This window comes from Entamoeba histolytica, genomic scaffold (genome assembly GCF_000208925.1).
Source record: "Entamoeba histolytica HM-1:IMSS scf_1104750517067 genomic scaffold, whole genome shotgun sequence".
NCBI lineage: Eukaryota > Evosea > Mastigamoebida > Endamoebidae > Entamoeba > Entamoeba histolytica.
The window spans coordinates 40745-59514 of NW_001914891.1; the positions used below are offsets into that span (position 1 = coordinate 40745).

At 23.8% G+C, this 18770-nt stretch overlaps 9 protein-coding genes across 9 annotated transcripts, besides 2 other annotated features; 4 read left to right on the forward strand and 5 right to left on the reverse strand.

The window, feature by feature from the left end:
* Positions 1-215: 215 nt before the first annotated feature.
* EHI_051760 (uncharacterized protein) lies at positions 216-1721 on the reverse strand (the record flags this gene model as incomplete). Its single annotated transcript, XM_648302.1, has 1 exon — positions 216-1721. The coding sequence occupies one exon, from the start codon at positions 1719-1721 to the stop codon at positions 216-218; it is 1506 nt and encodes a 501-aa protein (XP_653394.1).
* A 146-nt stretch (positions 1722-1867) lies between these two features.
* EHI_051770 (uncharacterized protein) lies at positions 1868-4774 on the forward strand (the record flags this gene model as incomplete). Its single annotated transcript, XM_648301.1, has 1 exon — positions 1868-4774. One exon carries the CDS (start codon positions 1868-1870, stop codon positions 4772-4774), a length of 2907 nt encoding a protein of 968 aa, XP_653393.1.
* An 833-nt stretch (positions 4775-5607) lies between these two features.
* Positions 5608-6336, forward strand: EHI_051780 (uncharacterized protein; the record flags this gene model as incomplete). Its single annotated transcript, XM_001913531.1, has 1 exon — positions 5608-6336. One exon carries the CDS (start codon positions 5608-5610, stop codon positions 6334-6336), a length of 729 nt encoding a protein of 242 aa, XP_001913566.1.
* Positions 6337-6695: 359 nt separating this feature from the next.
* On the forward strand, positions 6696-7193 carry EHI_051790 (uncharacterized protein; the record flags this gene model as incomplete). Its single annotated transcript, XM_648299.1, has 1 exon — positions 6696-7193. The coding sequence occupies one exon, from the start codon at positions 6696-6698 to the stop codon at positions 7191-7193; it is 498 nt and encodes a 165-aa protein (XP_653391.1).
* Positions 7194-8311: 1118 nt separating this feature from the next.
* Positions 8312-8473: a repeat region.
* Positions 8312-8521: a repeat region.
* Positions 8522-8792: 271 nt separating this feature from the next.
* Positions 8793-10853, reverse strand: EHI_051800 (uncharacterized protein; the record flags this gene model as incomplete). Its single annotated transcript, XM_648298.1, has 1 exon — positions 8793-10853. The coding sequence occupies one exon, from the start codon at positions 10851-10853 to the stop codon at positions 8793-8795; it is 2061 nt and encodes a 686-aa protein (XP_653390.1).
* Positions 10854-10968: 115 nt separating this feature from the next.
* On the reverse strand, positions 10969-12408 carry EHI_051810 (uncharacterized protein; the record flags this gene model as incomplete). The annotated part of the gene is made up of 1 exon (XM_648297.1): positions 10969-12408. One exon carries the CDS (start codon positions 12406-12408, stop codon positions 10969-10971), a length of 1440 nt encoding a protein of 479 aa, XP_653389.1.
* Positions 12409-12523: 115 nt separating this feature from the next.
* On the reverse strand, positions 12524-15598 carry EHI_051820 (protein with RhoGEF and ArfGAP domains; the record flags this gene model as incomplete). The annotated part of the gene is made up of 3 exons (XM_648296.2): positions 12524-12593; positions 12648-12748; positions 12800-15598. The coding sequence occupies 3 exons, from the start codon at positions 15596-15598 to the stop codon at positions 12524-12526; spliced, it is 2970 nt and encodes a 989-aa protein (XP_653388.2).
* A 211-nt stretch (positions 15599-15809) lies between these two features.
* On the reverse strand, positions 15810-17354 carry EHI_051830 (uncharacterized protein; the record flags this gene model as incomplete). The annotated part of the gene is made up of 3 exons (XM_648295.2): positions 15810-16517; positions 16572-17157; positions 17215-17354. 3 exons carry the CDS (start codon positions 17352-17354, stop codon positions 15810-15812), a joined length of 1434 nt encoding a protein of 477 aa, XP_653387.2.
* Positions 17355-17933: 579 nt separating this feature from the next.
* EHI_051840 (histone H3, putative) lies at positions 17934-18652 on the forward strand. Its single transcript, XM_648294.2, has one exon. The coding sequence runs from the start codon at positions 18203-18205 to the stop codon at positions 18644-18646; it is 444 nt and encodes a 147-aa protein (XP_653386.1). The 5' UTR covers positions 17934-18202; the 3' UTR covers positions 18647-18652.
* Positions 18653-18770: the final 118 nt, after the last annotated feature.

Consider the following 18770-nt stretch of genomic DNA (forward strand, 5'->3'; position numbering starts at 1 on the left):
GGTGGAAATAAATGTTGTGAGATTTTTCTGTTGTTATTATATTTTTATTATATGTTTACTATTTTTTTTAAAGTTCTTCAAATAATAAGTTCTTTTTAGTTTATTTTAATCATTTCATATTTATTCTTATTTGTTTTTTTTTTTTGTAAAAGAATTTTCGTATTTTCTTTTTCTTTAAAGAAGGAAAAAAATAGAAAATTTAAATAATGCATCATTTACTTAAAAAAAGCATAAAATGCAATTGTCATTACTCCAATAATTGTAAATAAAACAACATAAAATTGCCATGTTGCTAATATTGGTTTTGGTAAATCAATTTTAACAGTATGTGAACGAGGTGCTATATCTTCATCTTCAGCATCTGAAAGAATAGGACGTGGTGATTCTGATCTTCTTTTAATTGTATTTCCAGAAACCCACTCATCATCATTTGGATCAATGAAATTAGGAGATGATGATGGTGAAGGTGAATTATCATTTGATGGTTTAGTAAGAGAATTTCTGTATGAACTTTGATTTTCAAAGGATTTACGTTCAAGAATTGTTGTTTTTCCAATACTTGTTCTTAGTCCAATTTTTGGTACATTGTCATTACTTTTTACTACATCTTCCTCATTACCTCCATTTCTAATTTTTATCGATGAAGTAGTAAGATTATTAGTTGTTGTTTGACGTTCAGGAACAGGTGAAGTACTACTGTTAGAAGATGATTGGTTGAGAACAGAAATATCAGGACTTTGAGACTGAGCTGATTTTCTTAACGCCATCATTTTTTTAATTTTTTCTTCTTTTAATTTTCTTTCTTTTTCTTCCTTCTCTTGTTGTAATTTCTTTGCTTCTTCACTTTTCTGTCTCCAATTACCAGAAGATTGAATAGGTTTCTTTTCTTTTTTAATTTCTAAATCATTAGTAGGAGATGAAATTGGATTATTGGCATTTGGAGTTGATTGTATTTGGTCATGAGTTGAATTTAAAGGATGTTCACTACTATTCATTTTTTCTTCTTCTTTTTTCTTTTTGTTTTCAAAAAAGACTTGTTTACCACATACAAGACAATAATTTGCATCATCAATAGATACAAAAGACTTTTCATCTAATACATTTTTGCATCTAGAACAGAAGAAACATTGTTTATGATATTTTTTTCCTTTAACTTCTAATGCAACACTACCAATGATAGGCTTTCCACAAGAAGAACAAAGACTTAATTGTGCTTTTTTTGCAGCATCAGAAGTAGATGCAACTGTTGATCTTCTTTGAGGTACAGAATGGTTTTGAATATCATTTGAAATAGATGGTGATTTTGATTTAACAGGAGGAGAATGAGTTGCAGATGAGTAGAGAGTATATTGTACTTTTTCTTTTTGTTCTTTAGCAGGATGTAGTTGTTCTGTAGATGGAGTAGTATCTAAGTATTGTTGTAATACACCAATACATGTAATAACACTTAACTTATCTGGGACATCCATATCAAAATCTTCAACATCCATCATCCTTGGAGCACCAGCTTTTTCAGCTGCAGCAAAAGCCATTTCTAAATTTTCTTGTTGTGTTTGTGTTTTACACTTTTCAAAATTAATAAGTTCTGGTTTAAAGTGATGAACAAGAGCACAAAATGCTTTTCCATCTTTCCATGATGTTGTAAAATTTTTTACATCAACACCTTCATAACCACTAGTAGATCTTTGACACCATTGTAACAATCCAGCTGTTTTATTCATTGAAAAGATAAGTTTATTTATTCTTAGTTTTATTTAAAAGAGTTTAGAATTTTGATTATTTCATTTAAATGGTTTAATTTTTGATAAATATTAAAATATTTACTTGAAATAAACTAAAAAATAAAAGAGATAGAAAACATTTTAGGATGGGAGACTCTAATGAGGATAGAATGATAGTTGAAGACATTCTGACTCAATACATATCTGGTTCAATATTTTCAAAACTTAGAACTTTTAAATGTTATGACCCTGATATTAATAAAGATATAGAACTTCCTGAAAATGGAGAATATTATTTAGTTAAATGGAAAGATTATTCTATACTTGAATGTTCATGGGTTGAACGTAGTAAATTAGAAGGAAATATTAAAATTGATCCTAATAATATATTTAAAGAATTTATAAAAAATAATCAACTTGGTTCAATGATTGTACAACCAGCACTAAATAAAGAGTATAATGCTGATATTTTAATGCCAGAAAAAATTATAAATAAACAACTTAGAGATGATTCATCAATGGGTTATTTTGTTAAATGGAATTATAATGATGAAATCTTTATATCTTCTGAAAGTAGTGAATTTTTTACAAGTCCTGAATATTCTTTACTTATTAAACGATATGAAGATCGAACAAAACCTATTGTTTCAATACGAGATTCTAAAACAAATCCAAAGGGATTTTCAAAAAATGATCCAACTATAAAATATGTTAAAGAAGTTATTAGAAGTTTAAAAAGAGGAAATGTTACATGGTGTTACAATTCATTACAATTTAAATTTGAATTATTTAAAATGTTATATAGAGAAATGACAATGGGACTAACTGGTCCTTTTATTTTTGTTACTGAAGAAAGTAATATTCCATTTTATAAAGAAAATATAAACAGATTTTTTCCAGACATAAATATTACATTTTTACTTGATAGACCTACAACTGTTCCTCTTCAAAAAATTAGAAAAGATGAATTATATAGAAATGATAAAAGAGGATTTTATAATGGTATTATTATTTCAACACCTAATATGTTAAGAATTAAAAGAAAAGTTTTTGTTGATATTCTTTTTTGTGATATGGATCCACAAGCTGCATTTCAATTTAATTTCTTTTGTGAAGAAAAATCAATTTGTATTCTTTATGATAAATTTACAGAGTCTGAAGCATTAAGATCAAGAATTGAAAAAAGAAAATTAGGTGAAGTTTCTTTTCTTGAATATACACCAATTAATTATTATATTAAATATATTGATGTTTTTCTTCATATGAAAGAAGAACAAATAAATATGTATAATACTATGAAAAGTTTAATGAGTAAATCAACAACTAATAAAGATTTATGTCTTGAAATGATGAAACGAATTTTAACAGACCCATCACTTTATAAAGGAAATAATTTAGGATGTAAAGTTGAATTTATAATTTATTTAATTAAATTAATCTTAAATAATACTCAATTTAAAATTGCTGTGTTAGGAGATTATGATAAAACACTTAGAACTATTTCAGAAAAATTAAATTGTAATATGATAGAATGGGAACTTAATTTTCCACTTGTTGAATGTATTTGTTCATTAATGTTTTTAAATGATATTGAAAGTAATGAAAAAGAAAATATTATTCAAGAGTATAAAAAGAAAAATGGAAATAGACAAGATAAATTAAAAATAAACAATCGTATTGTATGTGTTGATAATTCATGTAGTAGAATGTTTTTAGATTTAAGTATGATTGATATTGTAATTGATCTTAGTAATGAATATTCTCCACTTTTTGAATCAATTATTAGAACCAAATATTTAATGTTATCTAAAAAGAATTTATTTGTATTTGAATTAACTATTAGTGAATCATTAGATGAAATAACAACAATGATGAATGAACTTGATCAAGAATTAAGTACTTCAGAAAAAACACAAATATATTATCAATTATTAACAAAACATAACTTTAAATATGGATATACTGGTAAATTAAAACCAATAAATGAAACATATTTAATTAATGATTTATTAACATTTAAGTCTCATGAAGAAATCCATCAAATTGTTTTAGATGTAGATAATGATCAAATTAGGTTAATTAATGGATTTGCAAAGAAAGGAAAAATTTATCCAATTGATGAATTGAATGAACAAATAGATACAAATACTTTAAATAAGTCTTCTTCAGATGAAGTTCAAATTGAAGAACACAATAAAGAGAATAATGAAATTAATAAATCTTCTTTAGAACAAATAAAGACTATAAAATCTCCAACATTACAAAATAAAAATGAAATGAAATTAAAAGACTTAATAGTTGGTCCAAAAAAATTTAATAAAGAACGAATTCTTGAAAAATATGGTCGACTTGATCATGAAGGAAATGTTATTAAACAACATGAAGAAATAGAACAAAATAATTTATTAGAACAACATGATAAAAATCAAAATAATACATCAGTTATTATTCCTATTGTTCCATTAGAAGAACTAAAAGTTGTTCCAATGGATGATTCTGATACTTCAGAAGAAATAATTATTGAAAATGAATTACATAAAATTTTTAAAAAATATATTCCAACAATGAGAATTGAAAAGATTAATGAATGGTTAAATTGTATTGAAAGTTGTATTCATAGATTTGGCAGTAACGTTTCTAATTGGAAAATTGACAAAACACAATTTGTTCCAATTACTTCATTTCAATTACAGATAATTGTTAATGAAATACTTTCTAATCCAAATTGTCCAAAAGAAGTTATCACACATTCTCAAATGTATTCCATTTTAAGTTATGCAATGAAACTAGTTTATGAATGTAAAACATTACTTCCAGTTATTCCATCTACTTGTTTATCATGGGATATTTCTTGTGACATAGCTTTATTAATGTGCATTTCAAATTATGGACTTGGTGTAACTGAATTATATCTTAATGATTTTGTCATAGGAGGAGTATTATCTTTAGGTCATTATAGTACAACAGAAGAGAAAATTAAATTTTTAAATTCTCGTATTGATAACCTTGTTGATGAATATTTTAAAATATTTAAGGCTCAAGAAAAAAAATAAGTTTTAATTAATATTTTAAGTGTATAATTTTTTTTTCTTTTGTATAAATAATATTTTACAGAATTTTATTAATCATTTATTATGAAAGATAATAAAATAATTGATTAAATAATAATTGTCTCTTGTAATTATGTTATATCTTTTGTTGAAATGACTTCTATTATAAAGAAGTAATGTTAATAAATTCAAAATATAAATTGTAAAATTATAATAACTACTTTCAATAACTTAATAATATACTTCATTGAGAAATAAGATAGACTAAAATATTTGACAAAAGAGAACGATATGAATTGGTATAACAAATAGAAAAAAGAAAATTTAGGTGAGTAAGTAAAAAGAGTATTAATTAAAGAATAGCGATATTTTAATGTTAATTAAAATGAAGTATATTCAAAAACAAATATTTGTTTAAAAGAATGAATAATTAGAATTTAATTCAAAGAGAAAAAGATAAATTTTATAATTATGTTAATTAATTTTAATTAATTAAATAAAAAACCTTAATTTTTTATAGAGTAGAATATAAGAATACTTTTTTTATTTAGAAAATAATTAATTGGGCAATGAAACGAATTAGGTATGTCAGAGGGATAACTAATCATTATCAAAAATAATGTTGACTATATGCATGGATTGAGCCCTTTCTTTTTGTTTTTATATTATTATGCAGTGTGAACTAATAAATTCAAATGATGTTTAAGAGAAGAGAAAATTGGACTTCAAGTTTGTTCAAAATGAAAGTAAATCAAACAACAATCAAACAAGAAATCTCTGAAACTTCTTCATTTTACCAAAATATATTCTATAAAAAAGAAAAAATAATAGAAATAATGAACGTATGTGCAGACTTATTTGATGAATTTACTAATTATTCATGTTTAAATCTTAAAATATGTCCGGAGTTTGTTAGCAACATTAAAGAGTGTAAAACTAAATTTGATGGATATTCAAAACAGTTTGAGGCTTTACCTATTTCATTAAGTAATGGAGATAATAAAACTCAATTCTTTCTTCAAAGAATGAAAATGTTATTTCTTGAAGAAATTCGTTCTTTCTCAGTACAAATTAATACATTGATGGATCGTATTCATCCTTATGAAGATGAAGCCTGTGAAGAATACAAATTTAATGAAGTTAAAGAAGGAGAACTAGTGAATAAAAGAAATAAACAAATTCCAATAATAATTGATAGTGGGTATAAATTTAATTGTGATGGATTAATAGATTTTACAGTAGAAGATGGTAGTTCTTCAGACAGTATAATTTCAGAAGAAGAGGAGGAAGATGCTGAAAGAGAAAAAAATAAAAATGAATATAATTTTTATCCACAATTTTGTTGTGTTAATAACCAAGTCATAGTTCAAGGAGAAAACCTTGGGGCAACAACACAAATAAAAATTTCTTCTATTATCTGTCAAATAGAAGGAAATAAAAAAAGGGGTCAACTTACATTTACTGTGCCAAAGGTTTATGGATGGGTTGATGTTGAATTAATTCATAAGAAAAATGTTGTTAAAATACCACAAGCCATTTTCGTTTCAATTCAAGAAATACACTAACGTAGTTATTACGTCATTAAAAACTTAGAAATGTTAAAAAAAGTAATTTAATTCAAATAATTTCATTTTTCTTCTTTATTTTCTTTATTATTCTCTTTTTCTTTTTCTTCTTCCTCTTCTTCTTTCTTTTGTGCTACTTTATGTAATGAATATTCAGCAGAATCAAAATATTGTCTATTTGTTTGAATTCTACCAAGTCGTTTTTGTTGAACACCTTGTGTTTGTGCACTTCGTACTAAATTACCAAAGTTTTTTTTACCAGGTTTAGGAGCTGTGTGATGCATACTTTCACATTGAATACTTGGTTCTTCACTCATATTTAAAAGATCTTAGTTCTGAACTTTAAAATATAAAAGTAAATGGGAAAAAACAAGTTAACTGTTCCAAAAGTTTCATTGTATAATCCAGTTGAATTAAAGAAAGTATTAGACTTAGGACTAGAAGAAATTCTTAAAACTCAATTAAAATATGATATTGATTATTGGTATTCAAATACTATTATTGTTTGTTCTGTCATTTGTTCTTTTTTAGGAGCACTTGCTTGGTGGTATCCAAAACCATGGCTTGAATCATATTGGCATATTGTTGCAATAATTATTATTTACATTATTGTTGATGGGTATTTAACTTATATTATGTGGTTTAAACATAGTGGTTTTGCTGTTGCAATTAAGAAACCTAAGATAGAGTTTTATAGTGCAATGATTTCTTATACTCCATATTTTCAAATAATAATGCGTAAAGACAAAAAAGAATACAGTATTGAAATTGAAGTTAATAAAGTGTTTGATTCTGAAGGTAAATTACTTCTTCCTTTATATCAAGGATATGTGGAAAAATTAATTAATTTTGAATAAAATTCATAAAAATTTTATTTCTTCTTTTTTGTTAATTTGTTAAAGAATTTAGTAATTTAAAATATTTTACTCAGGTTGTTAACTCTCTTTAATATTAAAAATCAATTATAAACCATTTGACTTAGTAAATATTCTAATTTCATTATCATATTTTATTTCTATTTAAATGATTGTTGTTAGATTATTATTGAATATTCATTATTGTGTTATTTATTTTTTATTGGTTTATATTGACTTTAATATTCATTATACATGTGTTGTAATTTTATTTGTTTATTCATTTATTTCATTTTCATGTTAAATATCATATTGGTGTTAATTACCAATCATTGAATTTAATTCATTTTTATTGATATAACTTCTTTTATTTCATTATTCTTTATTCTTGTGTCATTATTCTTAATTTATTTGTTATATTAAATGTTTATGGTAGTATTTTATATGCACTTTCATTTTACATTATATCATATTTATTCAAATTTAATAATGAATGAAAGGATAATATTATATGACACAGTAATGTTGTTCAATAAATGTATTTAATATAAATATTATTCAATTCAATTTCTTTATTATTTATTTATTTACTTATTTATTTTCTTTAATAAGACAAGAAGAATGAATATCAGAAATACAACATATAAACATTAATACAAAATGAAATAATAAAATAATGAAATATCAAATAATAATTTAATTATGATGAATTAATTTAATAATAAATATAATAAATAATAATAGAAAGAATGAAATAAGATAATATGAAATAATAAGAAAAGAAAATGATATAAATGATGATAATAATAATAAATGAAATTATAAATAATAATATAATGATAATGAAATATTCATTCATTAAATAAGAAATATAGAAATAGATGTTATTTAGAATTAAAATAAGCATCAAAGAAGAAGAAAAAAAGAAGAAATAAACAGAAATAAGTATGAAAAGACAACAATGGAAAAGAAATAAAAGAAAATAAAATGTTTTATTCATAAAACAAGAAGAAGATCTAAATAATAAACAAAGAACTTATTCATTTATTGTTGTATTATATGTTTATTATCAATTAATCATTGATGAAATTCCAATTCTATTAACATTTCTTTATCTATTTTTTCTTCATATTCTCTTTTTTTTCTATTCACTTCTTATTCTTTTGATTCTTTCTTGTATATCATTTCTTGTTATTTATTTATATTTATTATTGATGTAATCTTTATTATCACAATATTTACTCATATTTTTATTATTTCATCTATCTCTTTTATTCTTTTTTTTTCATTGTATTTCTTTTACTATTTTTATTGTCATTTTATATAATTATTGACAATAACTCTTCTCTATCTCATTGAATGCTTATGTCTTGTTTATTTTTCTTTACATTACGTATTAACATTAATCAATAATAATATTAAATATAATTTGATATATTCATTGTATTAAAAGAGGATTTATAACAATATTTAATAATAATAATTTTATTTACAATTTCATTTTATCTTTAATAAATTCTCATTGTTGATATTATTCAAGTGATGGATAATAAAGAAATAAAATGATTAAAACATAAATAAAAAAGGTAAGACAATATATTGTTATTTACTATGGCTGATGGCAATTTTATAAAACTCTTCATAGAGATTTGAGTCGATCTGGTTATATTCACTCACTAATCTCCATATTGTATTTGAACATAAAATGTTTTGTGTTGAAAATATTTTAAGGATAGTTGCTATTCTTTTGTTTACTGGATGTGTTTGAATTATACAGTTACTATTGACTCTTAGCCATAAAAATTCAATAAGTAAAATGGTATATTCATTTTTTCTTGTTATAATAGCACTTAAATTGATAAGTATTTCTTGATCAGTTAACAATTCCTTTTTCCATCCATCAACAGCACCACCACATAATAATGGAAAATCATAGGCATAACACAGTGTTGAGTATAAATGAAAAATATGTTTTTGGTCATTTTGAGGGGTTAATAAAAATAAAGGATTAAAAATATCAATAGAAAGAGGAAGTTGTAAGGAGTGTTTCTGGACTAAAAGAGTTATTGAGTCTTTATGACAAATTTGAGTTGGAGAAGTGAATAACTGAACCAAATCCATAGATGATTGAATAAAATGTGTTGAATTTGGTTCAAAGATAATACAATGTAAGAATAATTGATAAATAAAAGACTCATCAAAATGATGTTCTTTAAATTTTTTAATAAAAGATTTAAATCCATTTGTTTTTAATTCATAATTTAATAATTCAAAGATTGAAGAAATTTTAGCAATAGGATATTGATATCCAATACTCTGGGCAAAAGAAATAGAAGTTTGATATTCATACGGAAGAATTGGATTGTCTCTTAATGGATATATTTCATTTTCAAAATTAAAATCCATTTGTGGAATAAATTGGTGATAAGATGATAGTCTAATAAATGATATTTGAATACATTCTGGAAGAATAGACTGAATAATATTATTTACAATCTTTCTTTTATCCAATTCAATTAATAAAAGTCCAATGAGAATATCATAAAATTGATTGTTTCCATAAAGAAGTGTTAAATGTTCTTTGAGATAAAATGAAATAATTTCTATTAATTTAAGAAGAAGTTCATTTGAAATTTGATCAATAATCTTCCAAGAGATTTCTACAACTATTTTAACGTATTGATGAAGTACTAAAAAAGATATATTTGGGGAGTCAAATATTATATTATTAGACAACATTTCATTTAATTTAATGATGAATTCAATATATAAAAAAAGAAGACTATCATCAATAAAATGAATAATATCTTTTACTAATTGAATATTTGAGTAAAAAGAAGATTGACATTTTCTTACAATCAATTTATGTTGATATTGAAATGATTGAACAGTTTGTTGAAATTGAAGTTGTTGAATTAAAGTTTTGAGTATTAATTTACATTGCAAATATGATGTTGGAGGTAAATAAAATGGAGCAGTAAATAAATGTAGAAGTTTTATTGGTAATAGATTTTGTTCAATTAAAGTAAAACATATTGTTTGATATTGTGGATTAATGAATAAAAGTTCTATAACTAATGAATAATATTTCATAAAAGTAAGATGTTCTTGCTTTTTTAATAATTCTTCATAAAATGAACAAAATTGAATAATTTCTTTTTCTTTTAAACATTCATGAATTGTATTAAGTACTTTAGTAAATTGTAAAAATTTTAATAATGTTCTAAACACAATAGTTAATACTTCTTTTTTATCTTCAAAGTGAATAAATAAATTAATACAATAATTATAAATTTCTAAGACTAATAATCTTATTCTATCTTTAACATTATTTTGTCTTTGAACTAATTGAATATTACTATTATGATCTTTACATCCTAAATAACCTTCAAGTGCATTACCACACCAACAAATATTAATCTCTTCAACACTTTCAATTTCATGATTTTCATGTTCTGACAAATTAAAACAACAATTACAAAGAGTTTTGTTACATGTTTTACAAATTTTTCCTTTACAAAGAGTTTTAAGACAAATTTCTTGTTTTTGACTCTGACAAATCTTTTCAAAGTCTTCAAACGAAGTAACTTCACATTCAGTTAAAATAAATATTTCTAAGTTTCTTTCATTATAATCTTTATTACTCTCTAAAACCTTCTTCATTTTTACTATTAAAATTAAATTATTATTTTCTATTTTTTTTTCAAGTTCTTAGTCTCAAAAATAATAATATTGACTAACAAGAATAATATAATTAAAATTACTTTAAACTCATTATTTAATTATCTTCTCTTATCATTTGTTGACTCTTTTTAAATTGAAGTTCTTGAATTTTTGCTTCAATTTTCTCATTTAATGAAATTTCATCTTCAAACTTTTTAACAAGTTCATAAAATTCTGTTTCTTTTCTACTTATTTCTTGTAATTTTATTGAAATATTTTGTGAATTTTCTTCACTTTGTCGTAATGATTTTTGTTCTTTTATTATCATCCCTTCTAAAGAATTATTTGCTTTAATTATTGATTCAAGTAAAGACTGAAGTGTTTTATTATTTTTGACTCCATCCATTCCTTTAGTAATATTTTCTAAATTATTTAATTCACCTTTGTATAATTCTTTTACTTCTGTCATGTAATTATACATTTCATAATAATAACGAGTATCTACTAAAGTAACTGATGTTTGTATTGATAAATAAATAAGTTGTTTTTGATATTGTTGTAATTCAAATTTACCAGGAACAGCATCAATTTCTTTTTCAATATGTTTTAAATTTCTTTTACGTTCTCCAAGAGCATGTTCTAACAATTCTATTTTAGCCATTTCTTTTTGGTGTTGTGTTTCAATTTTTTCAATTGCAGCTAGTTTGTCTTTATCTTCAATTGATGATTTGATAGTATTAATTGTTTCTATATAATAATCATGTTTTACTTTACAATCTTCTTTAAATTTTCTAATTTCCTCTTTAACTTCTTCAACTTCATTTGCTTTAATAACAATTTCTTGTTCTTCTTTTGCTTCTTCTTTCTCAGTACTTTGTATTTCATTGATTTGTTCTTCTATTTCTTCTTTTTCTGCTTCTAATGCTTCAACAGTACTTCTCATTCCTTTAAAATATTTTTCAGCTTTATCTTTCTTTTCTTTTAATGTTTCTAATTCTTTTCTTTTTTGAATTACTTCTTCTTCAAGTTGTTTCGTTTCATCTTCATCAACAATTGAATTTATTTTCTGATCATTACTACTTTCTTCCATACGATAAACAACTACAAGTTCTTCAGGTTTATAAAACTTTTTATAAACAAATTCTGCATAATTTCTGAGAGTATCTCCCATGATTGTTCTTGCCTCTTCTACTTTTGTCATTAACCATTCTACAACAGGAAGTAATACTCCAAAATCAAGACCAGTAATTTGGTGTGGTTGTAATAATCTTGGACATTTCATTTCTTTTAATGCACTACATACTCCTTCAGCTACTTGAAGTTTTAATCCCATAGTTGCATATTCAGAGTATGCAAGCCATAAATCTATTTCTAATGGATAACATGTAGCAGAAATTCCCCATGCTAATCCTCCAAGTATTTTGTCAAATGGAAGCAAATTAGTTAAACGAACTCGATAATACCCAGAACTTAATAATAAATCAGATATTTTTTTAAAAAGTCTTTCATTGTCAGAGTCAAAACTTGTCATTTTCATTAAAGAATATCCTTCCATCGTTTGTTTAATTTAAACAATTAAATTTAAGTTCTTTCAGTTTCTTTTATAATTTTTTTTTTCAAAGAATCAAATGATTTAAAAAAGATTTTAAAGATTTTTTAAATTGAGAGAATTAATTAATAATATCATTGATTTCAGGAATTGAAGGATATTTCTTCACAATCCATTGTGCCATGAAAGAACTATATAATAAATATTATGAAAAATAATAAATAAAAGAAAAAAAAAATACAAACGCAGATGCTGATTGAAGTTGTTCTTTTGAAGGGATTTGATTTAAAGAGAGTGTTTTAGTATAAAAACTATTTGCACGAAGATTGCCTAGTGCTTGTAATTTCTAAGAAGATGAATAATATATATAACAAATATTAAAAGAGAATAAACAAACAAGTAAATCATTAATTGGATATTCATACACTTGTTTAAATGTTAAAACAGGAACACCCCCTTTCTTTAATTGTTTATGAGATAATTTTATATGAGACCGTGAACATGGACCACAAACAAAAACTCCATAATCCAAATCTACATAAGACACTTCTCTAAATAAACAATCAGCACAAATTCTATTTCCTGGTATTATTAAGAGATTAAGAACAAAACTAAATCCTTCAGTCATTTTAATGTCATCAGGAATAAATGGTAATGGTTCTTTAAATGGCATTATTGGAAGAGCTTGTTCTTTAGAAACTGCAGTTGCTATATTAAATTTTGCAAATGCATTTCTTAAAGCAATTAACCATAATGATTTACTTTCATCATCTTTTACACTAAATGTATTAACTTCATATCTAAATGAAATTTCAAATGAAGAAGGACGTGCAGAAACTATTGGTGATTTAATAATAAAATTACTTACATCAATCATTTTTATAGGAATTATTCCATTAAATATATCTACAGTATTTTTATATATATAAAGAATTGACCCAATTAACATTAAATAACATGGTTCCCATATTCCTGTTTGAAGATCTCTATACATTGCCTCTCCTTCAAAATCAGGTTTAGCTAATAATTGTTTATTTTTTTCAATAACTTCTTGTGGATTTAATGTATTAGAAGTTATTCCATTTTGTTTAATTAATTCAGCACTTCTAGCAACTAATGGTGAATATTTTAAAACTAAGCAATCATTAATTGCATTCATATATTTAGATTTATCTTCCATAGACTCACAAGCAACTAAATATGTTAATTCTTTAGTAATTAAGAAAAATCTATTAGTATTAAAATCAATTAATGAAGTACTAAATAATTCTAATACATCTCTACATTTAAATTTACCTGAATTTAATAAAGTGTCAACAGGATTATCTTCAATTATTTTAGATGGTTTAGTTGCAGGGATAAATAATACAATATCAGAGAATAATAACATTAAATGTTGTTTTTCTGGAAATAAATCTTGTAAATTAAATTTGTTAGGATGTCCTTGAAGACGAACAAAACCACCCATAATAAATCTTCTGTATTTATCTCCTGCAAGATCTATTTTTTTTAATGTAATCTTTGAAGCTAAAAATTGTACTCTTTGAATATTTTCATTATTTCTTCTTGTTTCATTTAAATGTTTATTAATATCAGAAACAACTTTTAATGCACGAGTTAATTCTTGTCGTTCTTTATGATGATTTGGCATATTTTTTATTAATTGTTTAATAAATAATTCATATCTAGGAATACGTTGAACAGGAAGAATTAAATAACTAGCAACAGTTTGATTTTTAACTTCTGGTTGAAGACTAAGTTCCTTAAGTTTATTTCCATAACTTTTATTTTTAATAGATTTTTGATAAATGTCATCAGATATTTGAGACTGATGATTTACATAAGTTGTATATGATTTAAGAAACATTGTAAATTGAAGAAATTGTTTAGCAAATCCATCTCCATAAATATTTTTATCTTTTCTAAATTGTAATAATGAATTTAATAATGTTTGATTATATTTAATTATCATTTCAAGGTCTTTAATTGTGTTTTTTAATAATTCATCTTTATTAAAGTCTAATAACTTTTGTAAATAAAAATCTTTTAAAATGATCAAATTATTTACATAAGTTTCTTCACTTGTTGTTATTTCATTTATAGTATATTTTCTTGTTTTCATTCCTTGTACTTCTTGTGTTCTTCTAACAAAATGACCACGAATTAAACATTGTAATTTGATTACTAATTTTTCAGCAAAAATATTACCTTGTAATTCTTCTAAATGTTCAAACCTTTTATCTTCTTTTTCTATATCATCAAGATACTTTTGTTCAGTAAGAATTTGACGTGCACATGTAGTAACAAATTCTTTTAATCCTTTTGGTGTAAGTTTTAATTCTTCCATAACATTTTCAGTATCTTTAACACCTGTAACAATAAAATATTTCCCTTTAACTTCAAATACTTTTTCATTAATTCTTTTAACATCTCCTTTAGTAATTCCAACATTAGTCCCTGGTTTTCCATCAATTTCAACTTCTTCTATATCAGTTGAAGTAAATTCTCTTGCTTCTCTAATTTTTCTTATTTTTTCTTTTCTACGACGATATGATTTTATAGGAACAGGAGGTAGGGCATTAGTTGATAAGTCATGAAAACTTGTTATTTTAGTGTTATGTTGAAGGAAATTTCTTCTTTCATGAATTGGAGTTGAGTTATTACTTTGAGTAGAAGTAATATTTCCAGTAGGTGTTTTCATTTGAGGTCTTTTAGCAACAGAAATTCTAACACCATTAGTTACATCTCTACTTGTTTCTATATTTTTGATAGTAAAATTAACGTTATGATTCATTTTAACATTTTGACTACGAATGAATTCTTTTTTAACAATTGTTTGTCTTGTTATTGTTTGTGATCGTTTTCTGTCAGCTTCTGATGATGTTTTTAATACTTCTATAAAACCTAATGTAACTTTTTCATCTCCATCTGCAATATTACTAACTTCAACTCCATGTAATGTACCAAACTTACGTTCAGCAAGTCTTAAAGCTGCATTAATATTAATAAGTTTTTGTTCTTTTGTTATTGGATGAGGTTCAATATTTCTAGAATGAAGATGTGTTAATTTTTCAACTAATCGTAATAATATAACTCCATCAGTAAGGTCATCCAATGAATTAATAATTAAAACATCTTTACTTTCTGCTAATTGTTCATTTACCCAATCAATATAAAGTTGTGTATGATCCTCCATAATTGAATTTTAGAGTTTTTGTATTTTTATAAATTTTACTTTTCTAAAGGAAAAAAAGTTTTAAAAAATTTTGAGATAATTTACTTATTCAATTTCATTCTTTATTTTTGTTATATAAGAAAAATAAATTTTAAGGTTATTTAAATAATTCAATGAGAAATAATAAAAAATAAATTATAACTATTCATTTGATACCTAGAAATATTCTAATTTACATTTCATCGTCAAAAAAATCAAAAATATATCCTTCATTTTCTTTAGAATCTCCTGGTAATATTTCACAAAGATAATGATTTGTTAAAATAGTTTCTCTAGGTAAAATATGTTTATTATAATACTCTTCAAATTGGTTCATAAATAAATCATTATGAGTTTCATCACTTGGATCATCTTCTGCAACAAGATGAATATTATTCATTAAAATAATTGTTAATGAATGGTGGTCTGGATAATAATTAAATTGATTTTTAAATTGAATAGATTTTTTGTCTTCTTCAACAAGTCGTTTTAATAAACCAGTTTCAAGTAATGTAGACTTTAAAGGTTCAACTGATTGATTAATAATAAAACTAATAATGTCAAATGCTATTTGTCTGAATATTGTACAGTTATGATTAAAATTAAAAAATATATCAAGTAATATATTCATTAATTTATATTTAATAATAAGATTATATATATATGAATAATTAGATAATGTTAATGACAGTAATAAATGTACTAATTGAATTCTAACTTGTGTAATTGGTCCATTTTCATATTTAAAATGATAAGAAATTTGTTCAAAATATTTACATATTTCTTGATACACCATTGGTAATTCATTATAAGGACTTATACAAAGATCTCCTGAATAAACACAACAAGCTAAAATATTTTGAATAATACAAAGACCTTTTTCAAAAACATATAAAGACTTCTAATAATAAATAAATATTAAAATAATTAAAAGAAATAGAAGTGTTAAACAAACGGTATTAAAAATTATTGAGTAAAAAGAAGATAAATTTTCATTAGAATTTAAATAATTATTAAAAATAATGGAAGATTCTTTAAGTAATGTAATTTCTTCAATAAGAGATGTAATGCTTTCAATTTTATCATTATCCCCATTACTTTCTGATACAATAAATAATTTTAATAAATCACTAACAAATCCATTTTGACACAACCAATATGCACCTGTAGCTTTACCTAATTCATCTTTGGATGAATATTTCATTATACTAAGAATAAATTGAGACACTTCATAATTATTAATTTTATTCATAAGAACATTAATAACATTAGGAGTTTGTGACATAATTTCAAATACATTCGATGTTGGTAAATTCATTAATACTGATAATACACGACTAATACAACTTATTGTTATTTCATCTTCAGATTGTGAAATTTCTTTAAAGAGAGAATTAATTAAATGAGGGAAATAAAAAATATTTTCTGAAATTGTCATAATTTCAGAACAAACTATTTGTGTAGCTGGGGATTGAAACCTTTCATCCCCAGTTCCACGAATATAATCAAACAATTGATCTAATACATGTTCTCCAGATATACTATTTCATTTAGTACTTTTTTTTATTATGTTTTTTATCATTTTATTATTAACAAACAATTTTTGAAGTCTTTTATTAATTCTTAACTCAGTTAAAATATCCGGTAATTCTAATAATTTCTCTAATGAACAGTTAGGAGACCTTAATACAAAATTAACTGGAGAAGGTACTTGCTCAAGATATGGGCTTTGGCTCATTTTCATGTCTGACTGAATTTCTAGTGAAACGAAAACAAAAGTCAAATCAAAACGAAATTTTATATAAACCAAAAATATAACACCTCCTTTTTCATTCTTGTACTTTCTTTAAACTCATTATCCTTTTTTTTTAACTTCTTTATTCAAAATTCTCTAGTTTTCTTCATTTATTACATTTCTATGTTAGTTAAATCCTTTGTTGTTCTTTAAAATCGGAACATAATGGTTTTTACTCTTGGATAAAACCTCAACACCACCGATTTAAAATAAAAAACTCGAAATTCTTTTCATTCTTTTTGTCGTGTAAATCCTTTCTTATCAGTCCTTTTGGCCCTTCTTTTATCTTCTTTTATTTTGAACTTTCTTTGATTTTTTGAACTTTTCAACTAAATTTATCTTGTAAATCATAAAAAAAAAAAGAAAATAAAAAAAAAAGAAAAAACAAAAATAATAGAAAAAAGAAAAAGAAGGGTAAACTAAAAATTTATAAAACATTTGTTTTAAGTTTGTTTATTTCTTTATTTCTAAAGTATTAAATACATAAATTAGTTAAGTAAAACAGTTGGTAATGAAGATGAAGAACAGTAGTAAATAATTTAAATTATTTTGGAGATATAAAAATGAGAAAAAAATATTTAAAAAAATGTAATAAAGAGCTTCTTAACTAAAATTTTAAATTATGACGATCTGAAATTTCAACTTAGTTAAAATGGAGTTTTCTCTGTTGATAAAATGATTAATAAAAGTAATTAAATTAAATAAATTTTTATTTCATTTGGACTCTCATCCTTTCTTTAAGATATTTAAACAAGAACTCAAGATCATTTATTCCATTCACTTCTTTCAAGATGGCTAGAACTAAAGGAAATAATACTACTGAACGACCTGCTACGTCTAAACAACCGAGAAAATACTACGCCCCAAAGTCTGCTTCAAAAAAAGCAGCTGTCTCTTCTAAGAAAGCAGTTGCTAGTGTTTCTCAAAAGAAACCAGTAGCACGACATTCTCATCCAGGAATTAAAGCTTTACAAGAAATTAAATTTTATCAACGTTCAACAGAACTTTTATTAAGAAAATTACCATTCCAACATTTAGTAAGAGAAATTGCTCAACAATCTAAATCTGATTTGAGATTTCAATCTGCTGCTATTGCAGCTCTTCAAGAAGCTGCTGAAGCTTATCTTGTTGGTCTTTTTGAAGATACTAATTTATGTTCACTTCATGCTAAAAGAGTTACTATTATGCCAAAAGACATGCAACTTGCTAGAAGAATTAGAGGTGAACGTCAATAAATTGTAGTCATTTTTAAAATCTCTTTTTTTTCTTCTCTTTTCAGGTTAATAGATCTTAAAATGTATTACTTTAGTTTTTGTGTAAAGTTCCCTAATTCTTACGGTGATTTAGTTCATTGTAATA

What these genes read in the sequence shown, in the direction of transcription:
- EHI_051840 (XM_648294.2), top strand. Translation starts at nt 18,203, where the DNA reads ATGGCTAGAACTAAAGGAAATAATACTACTGAACGACCTGCTACGTCT.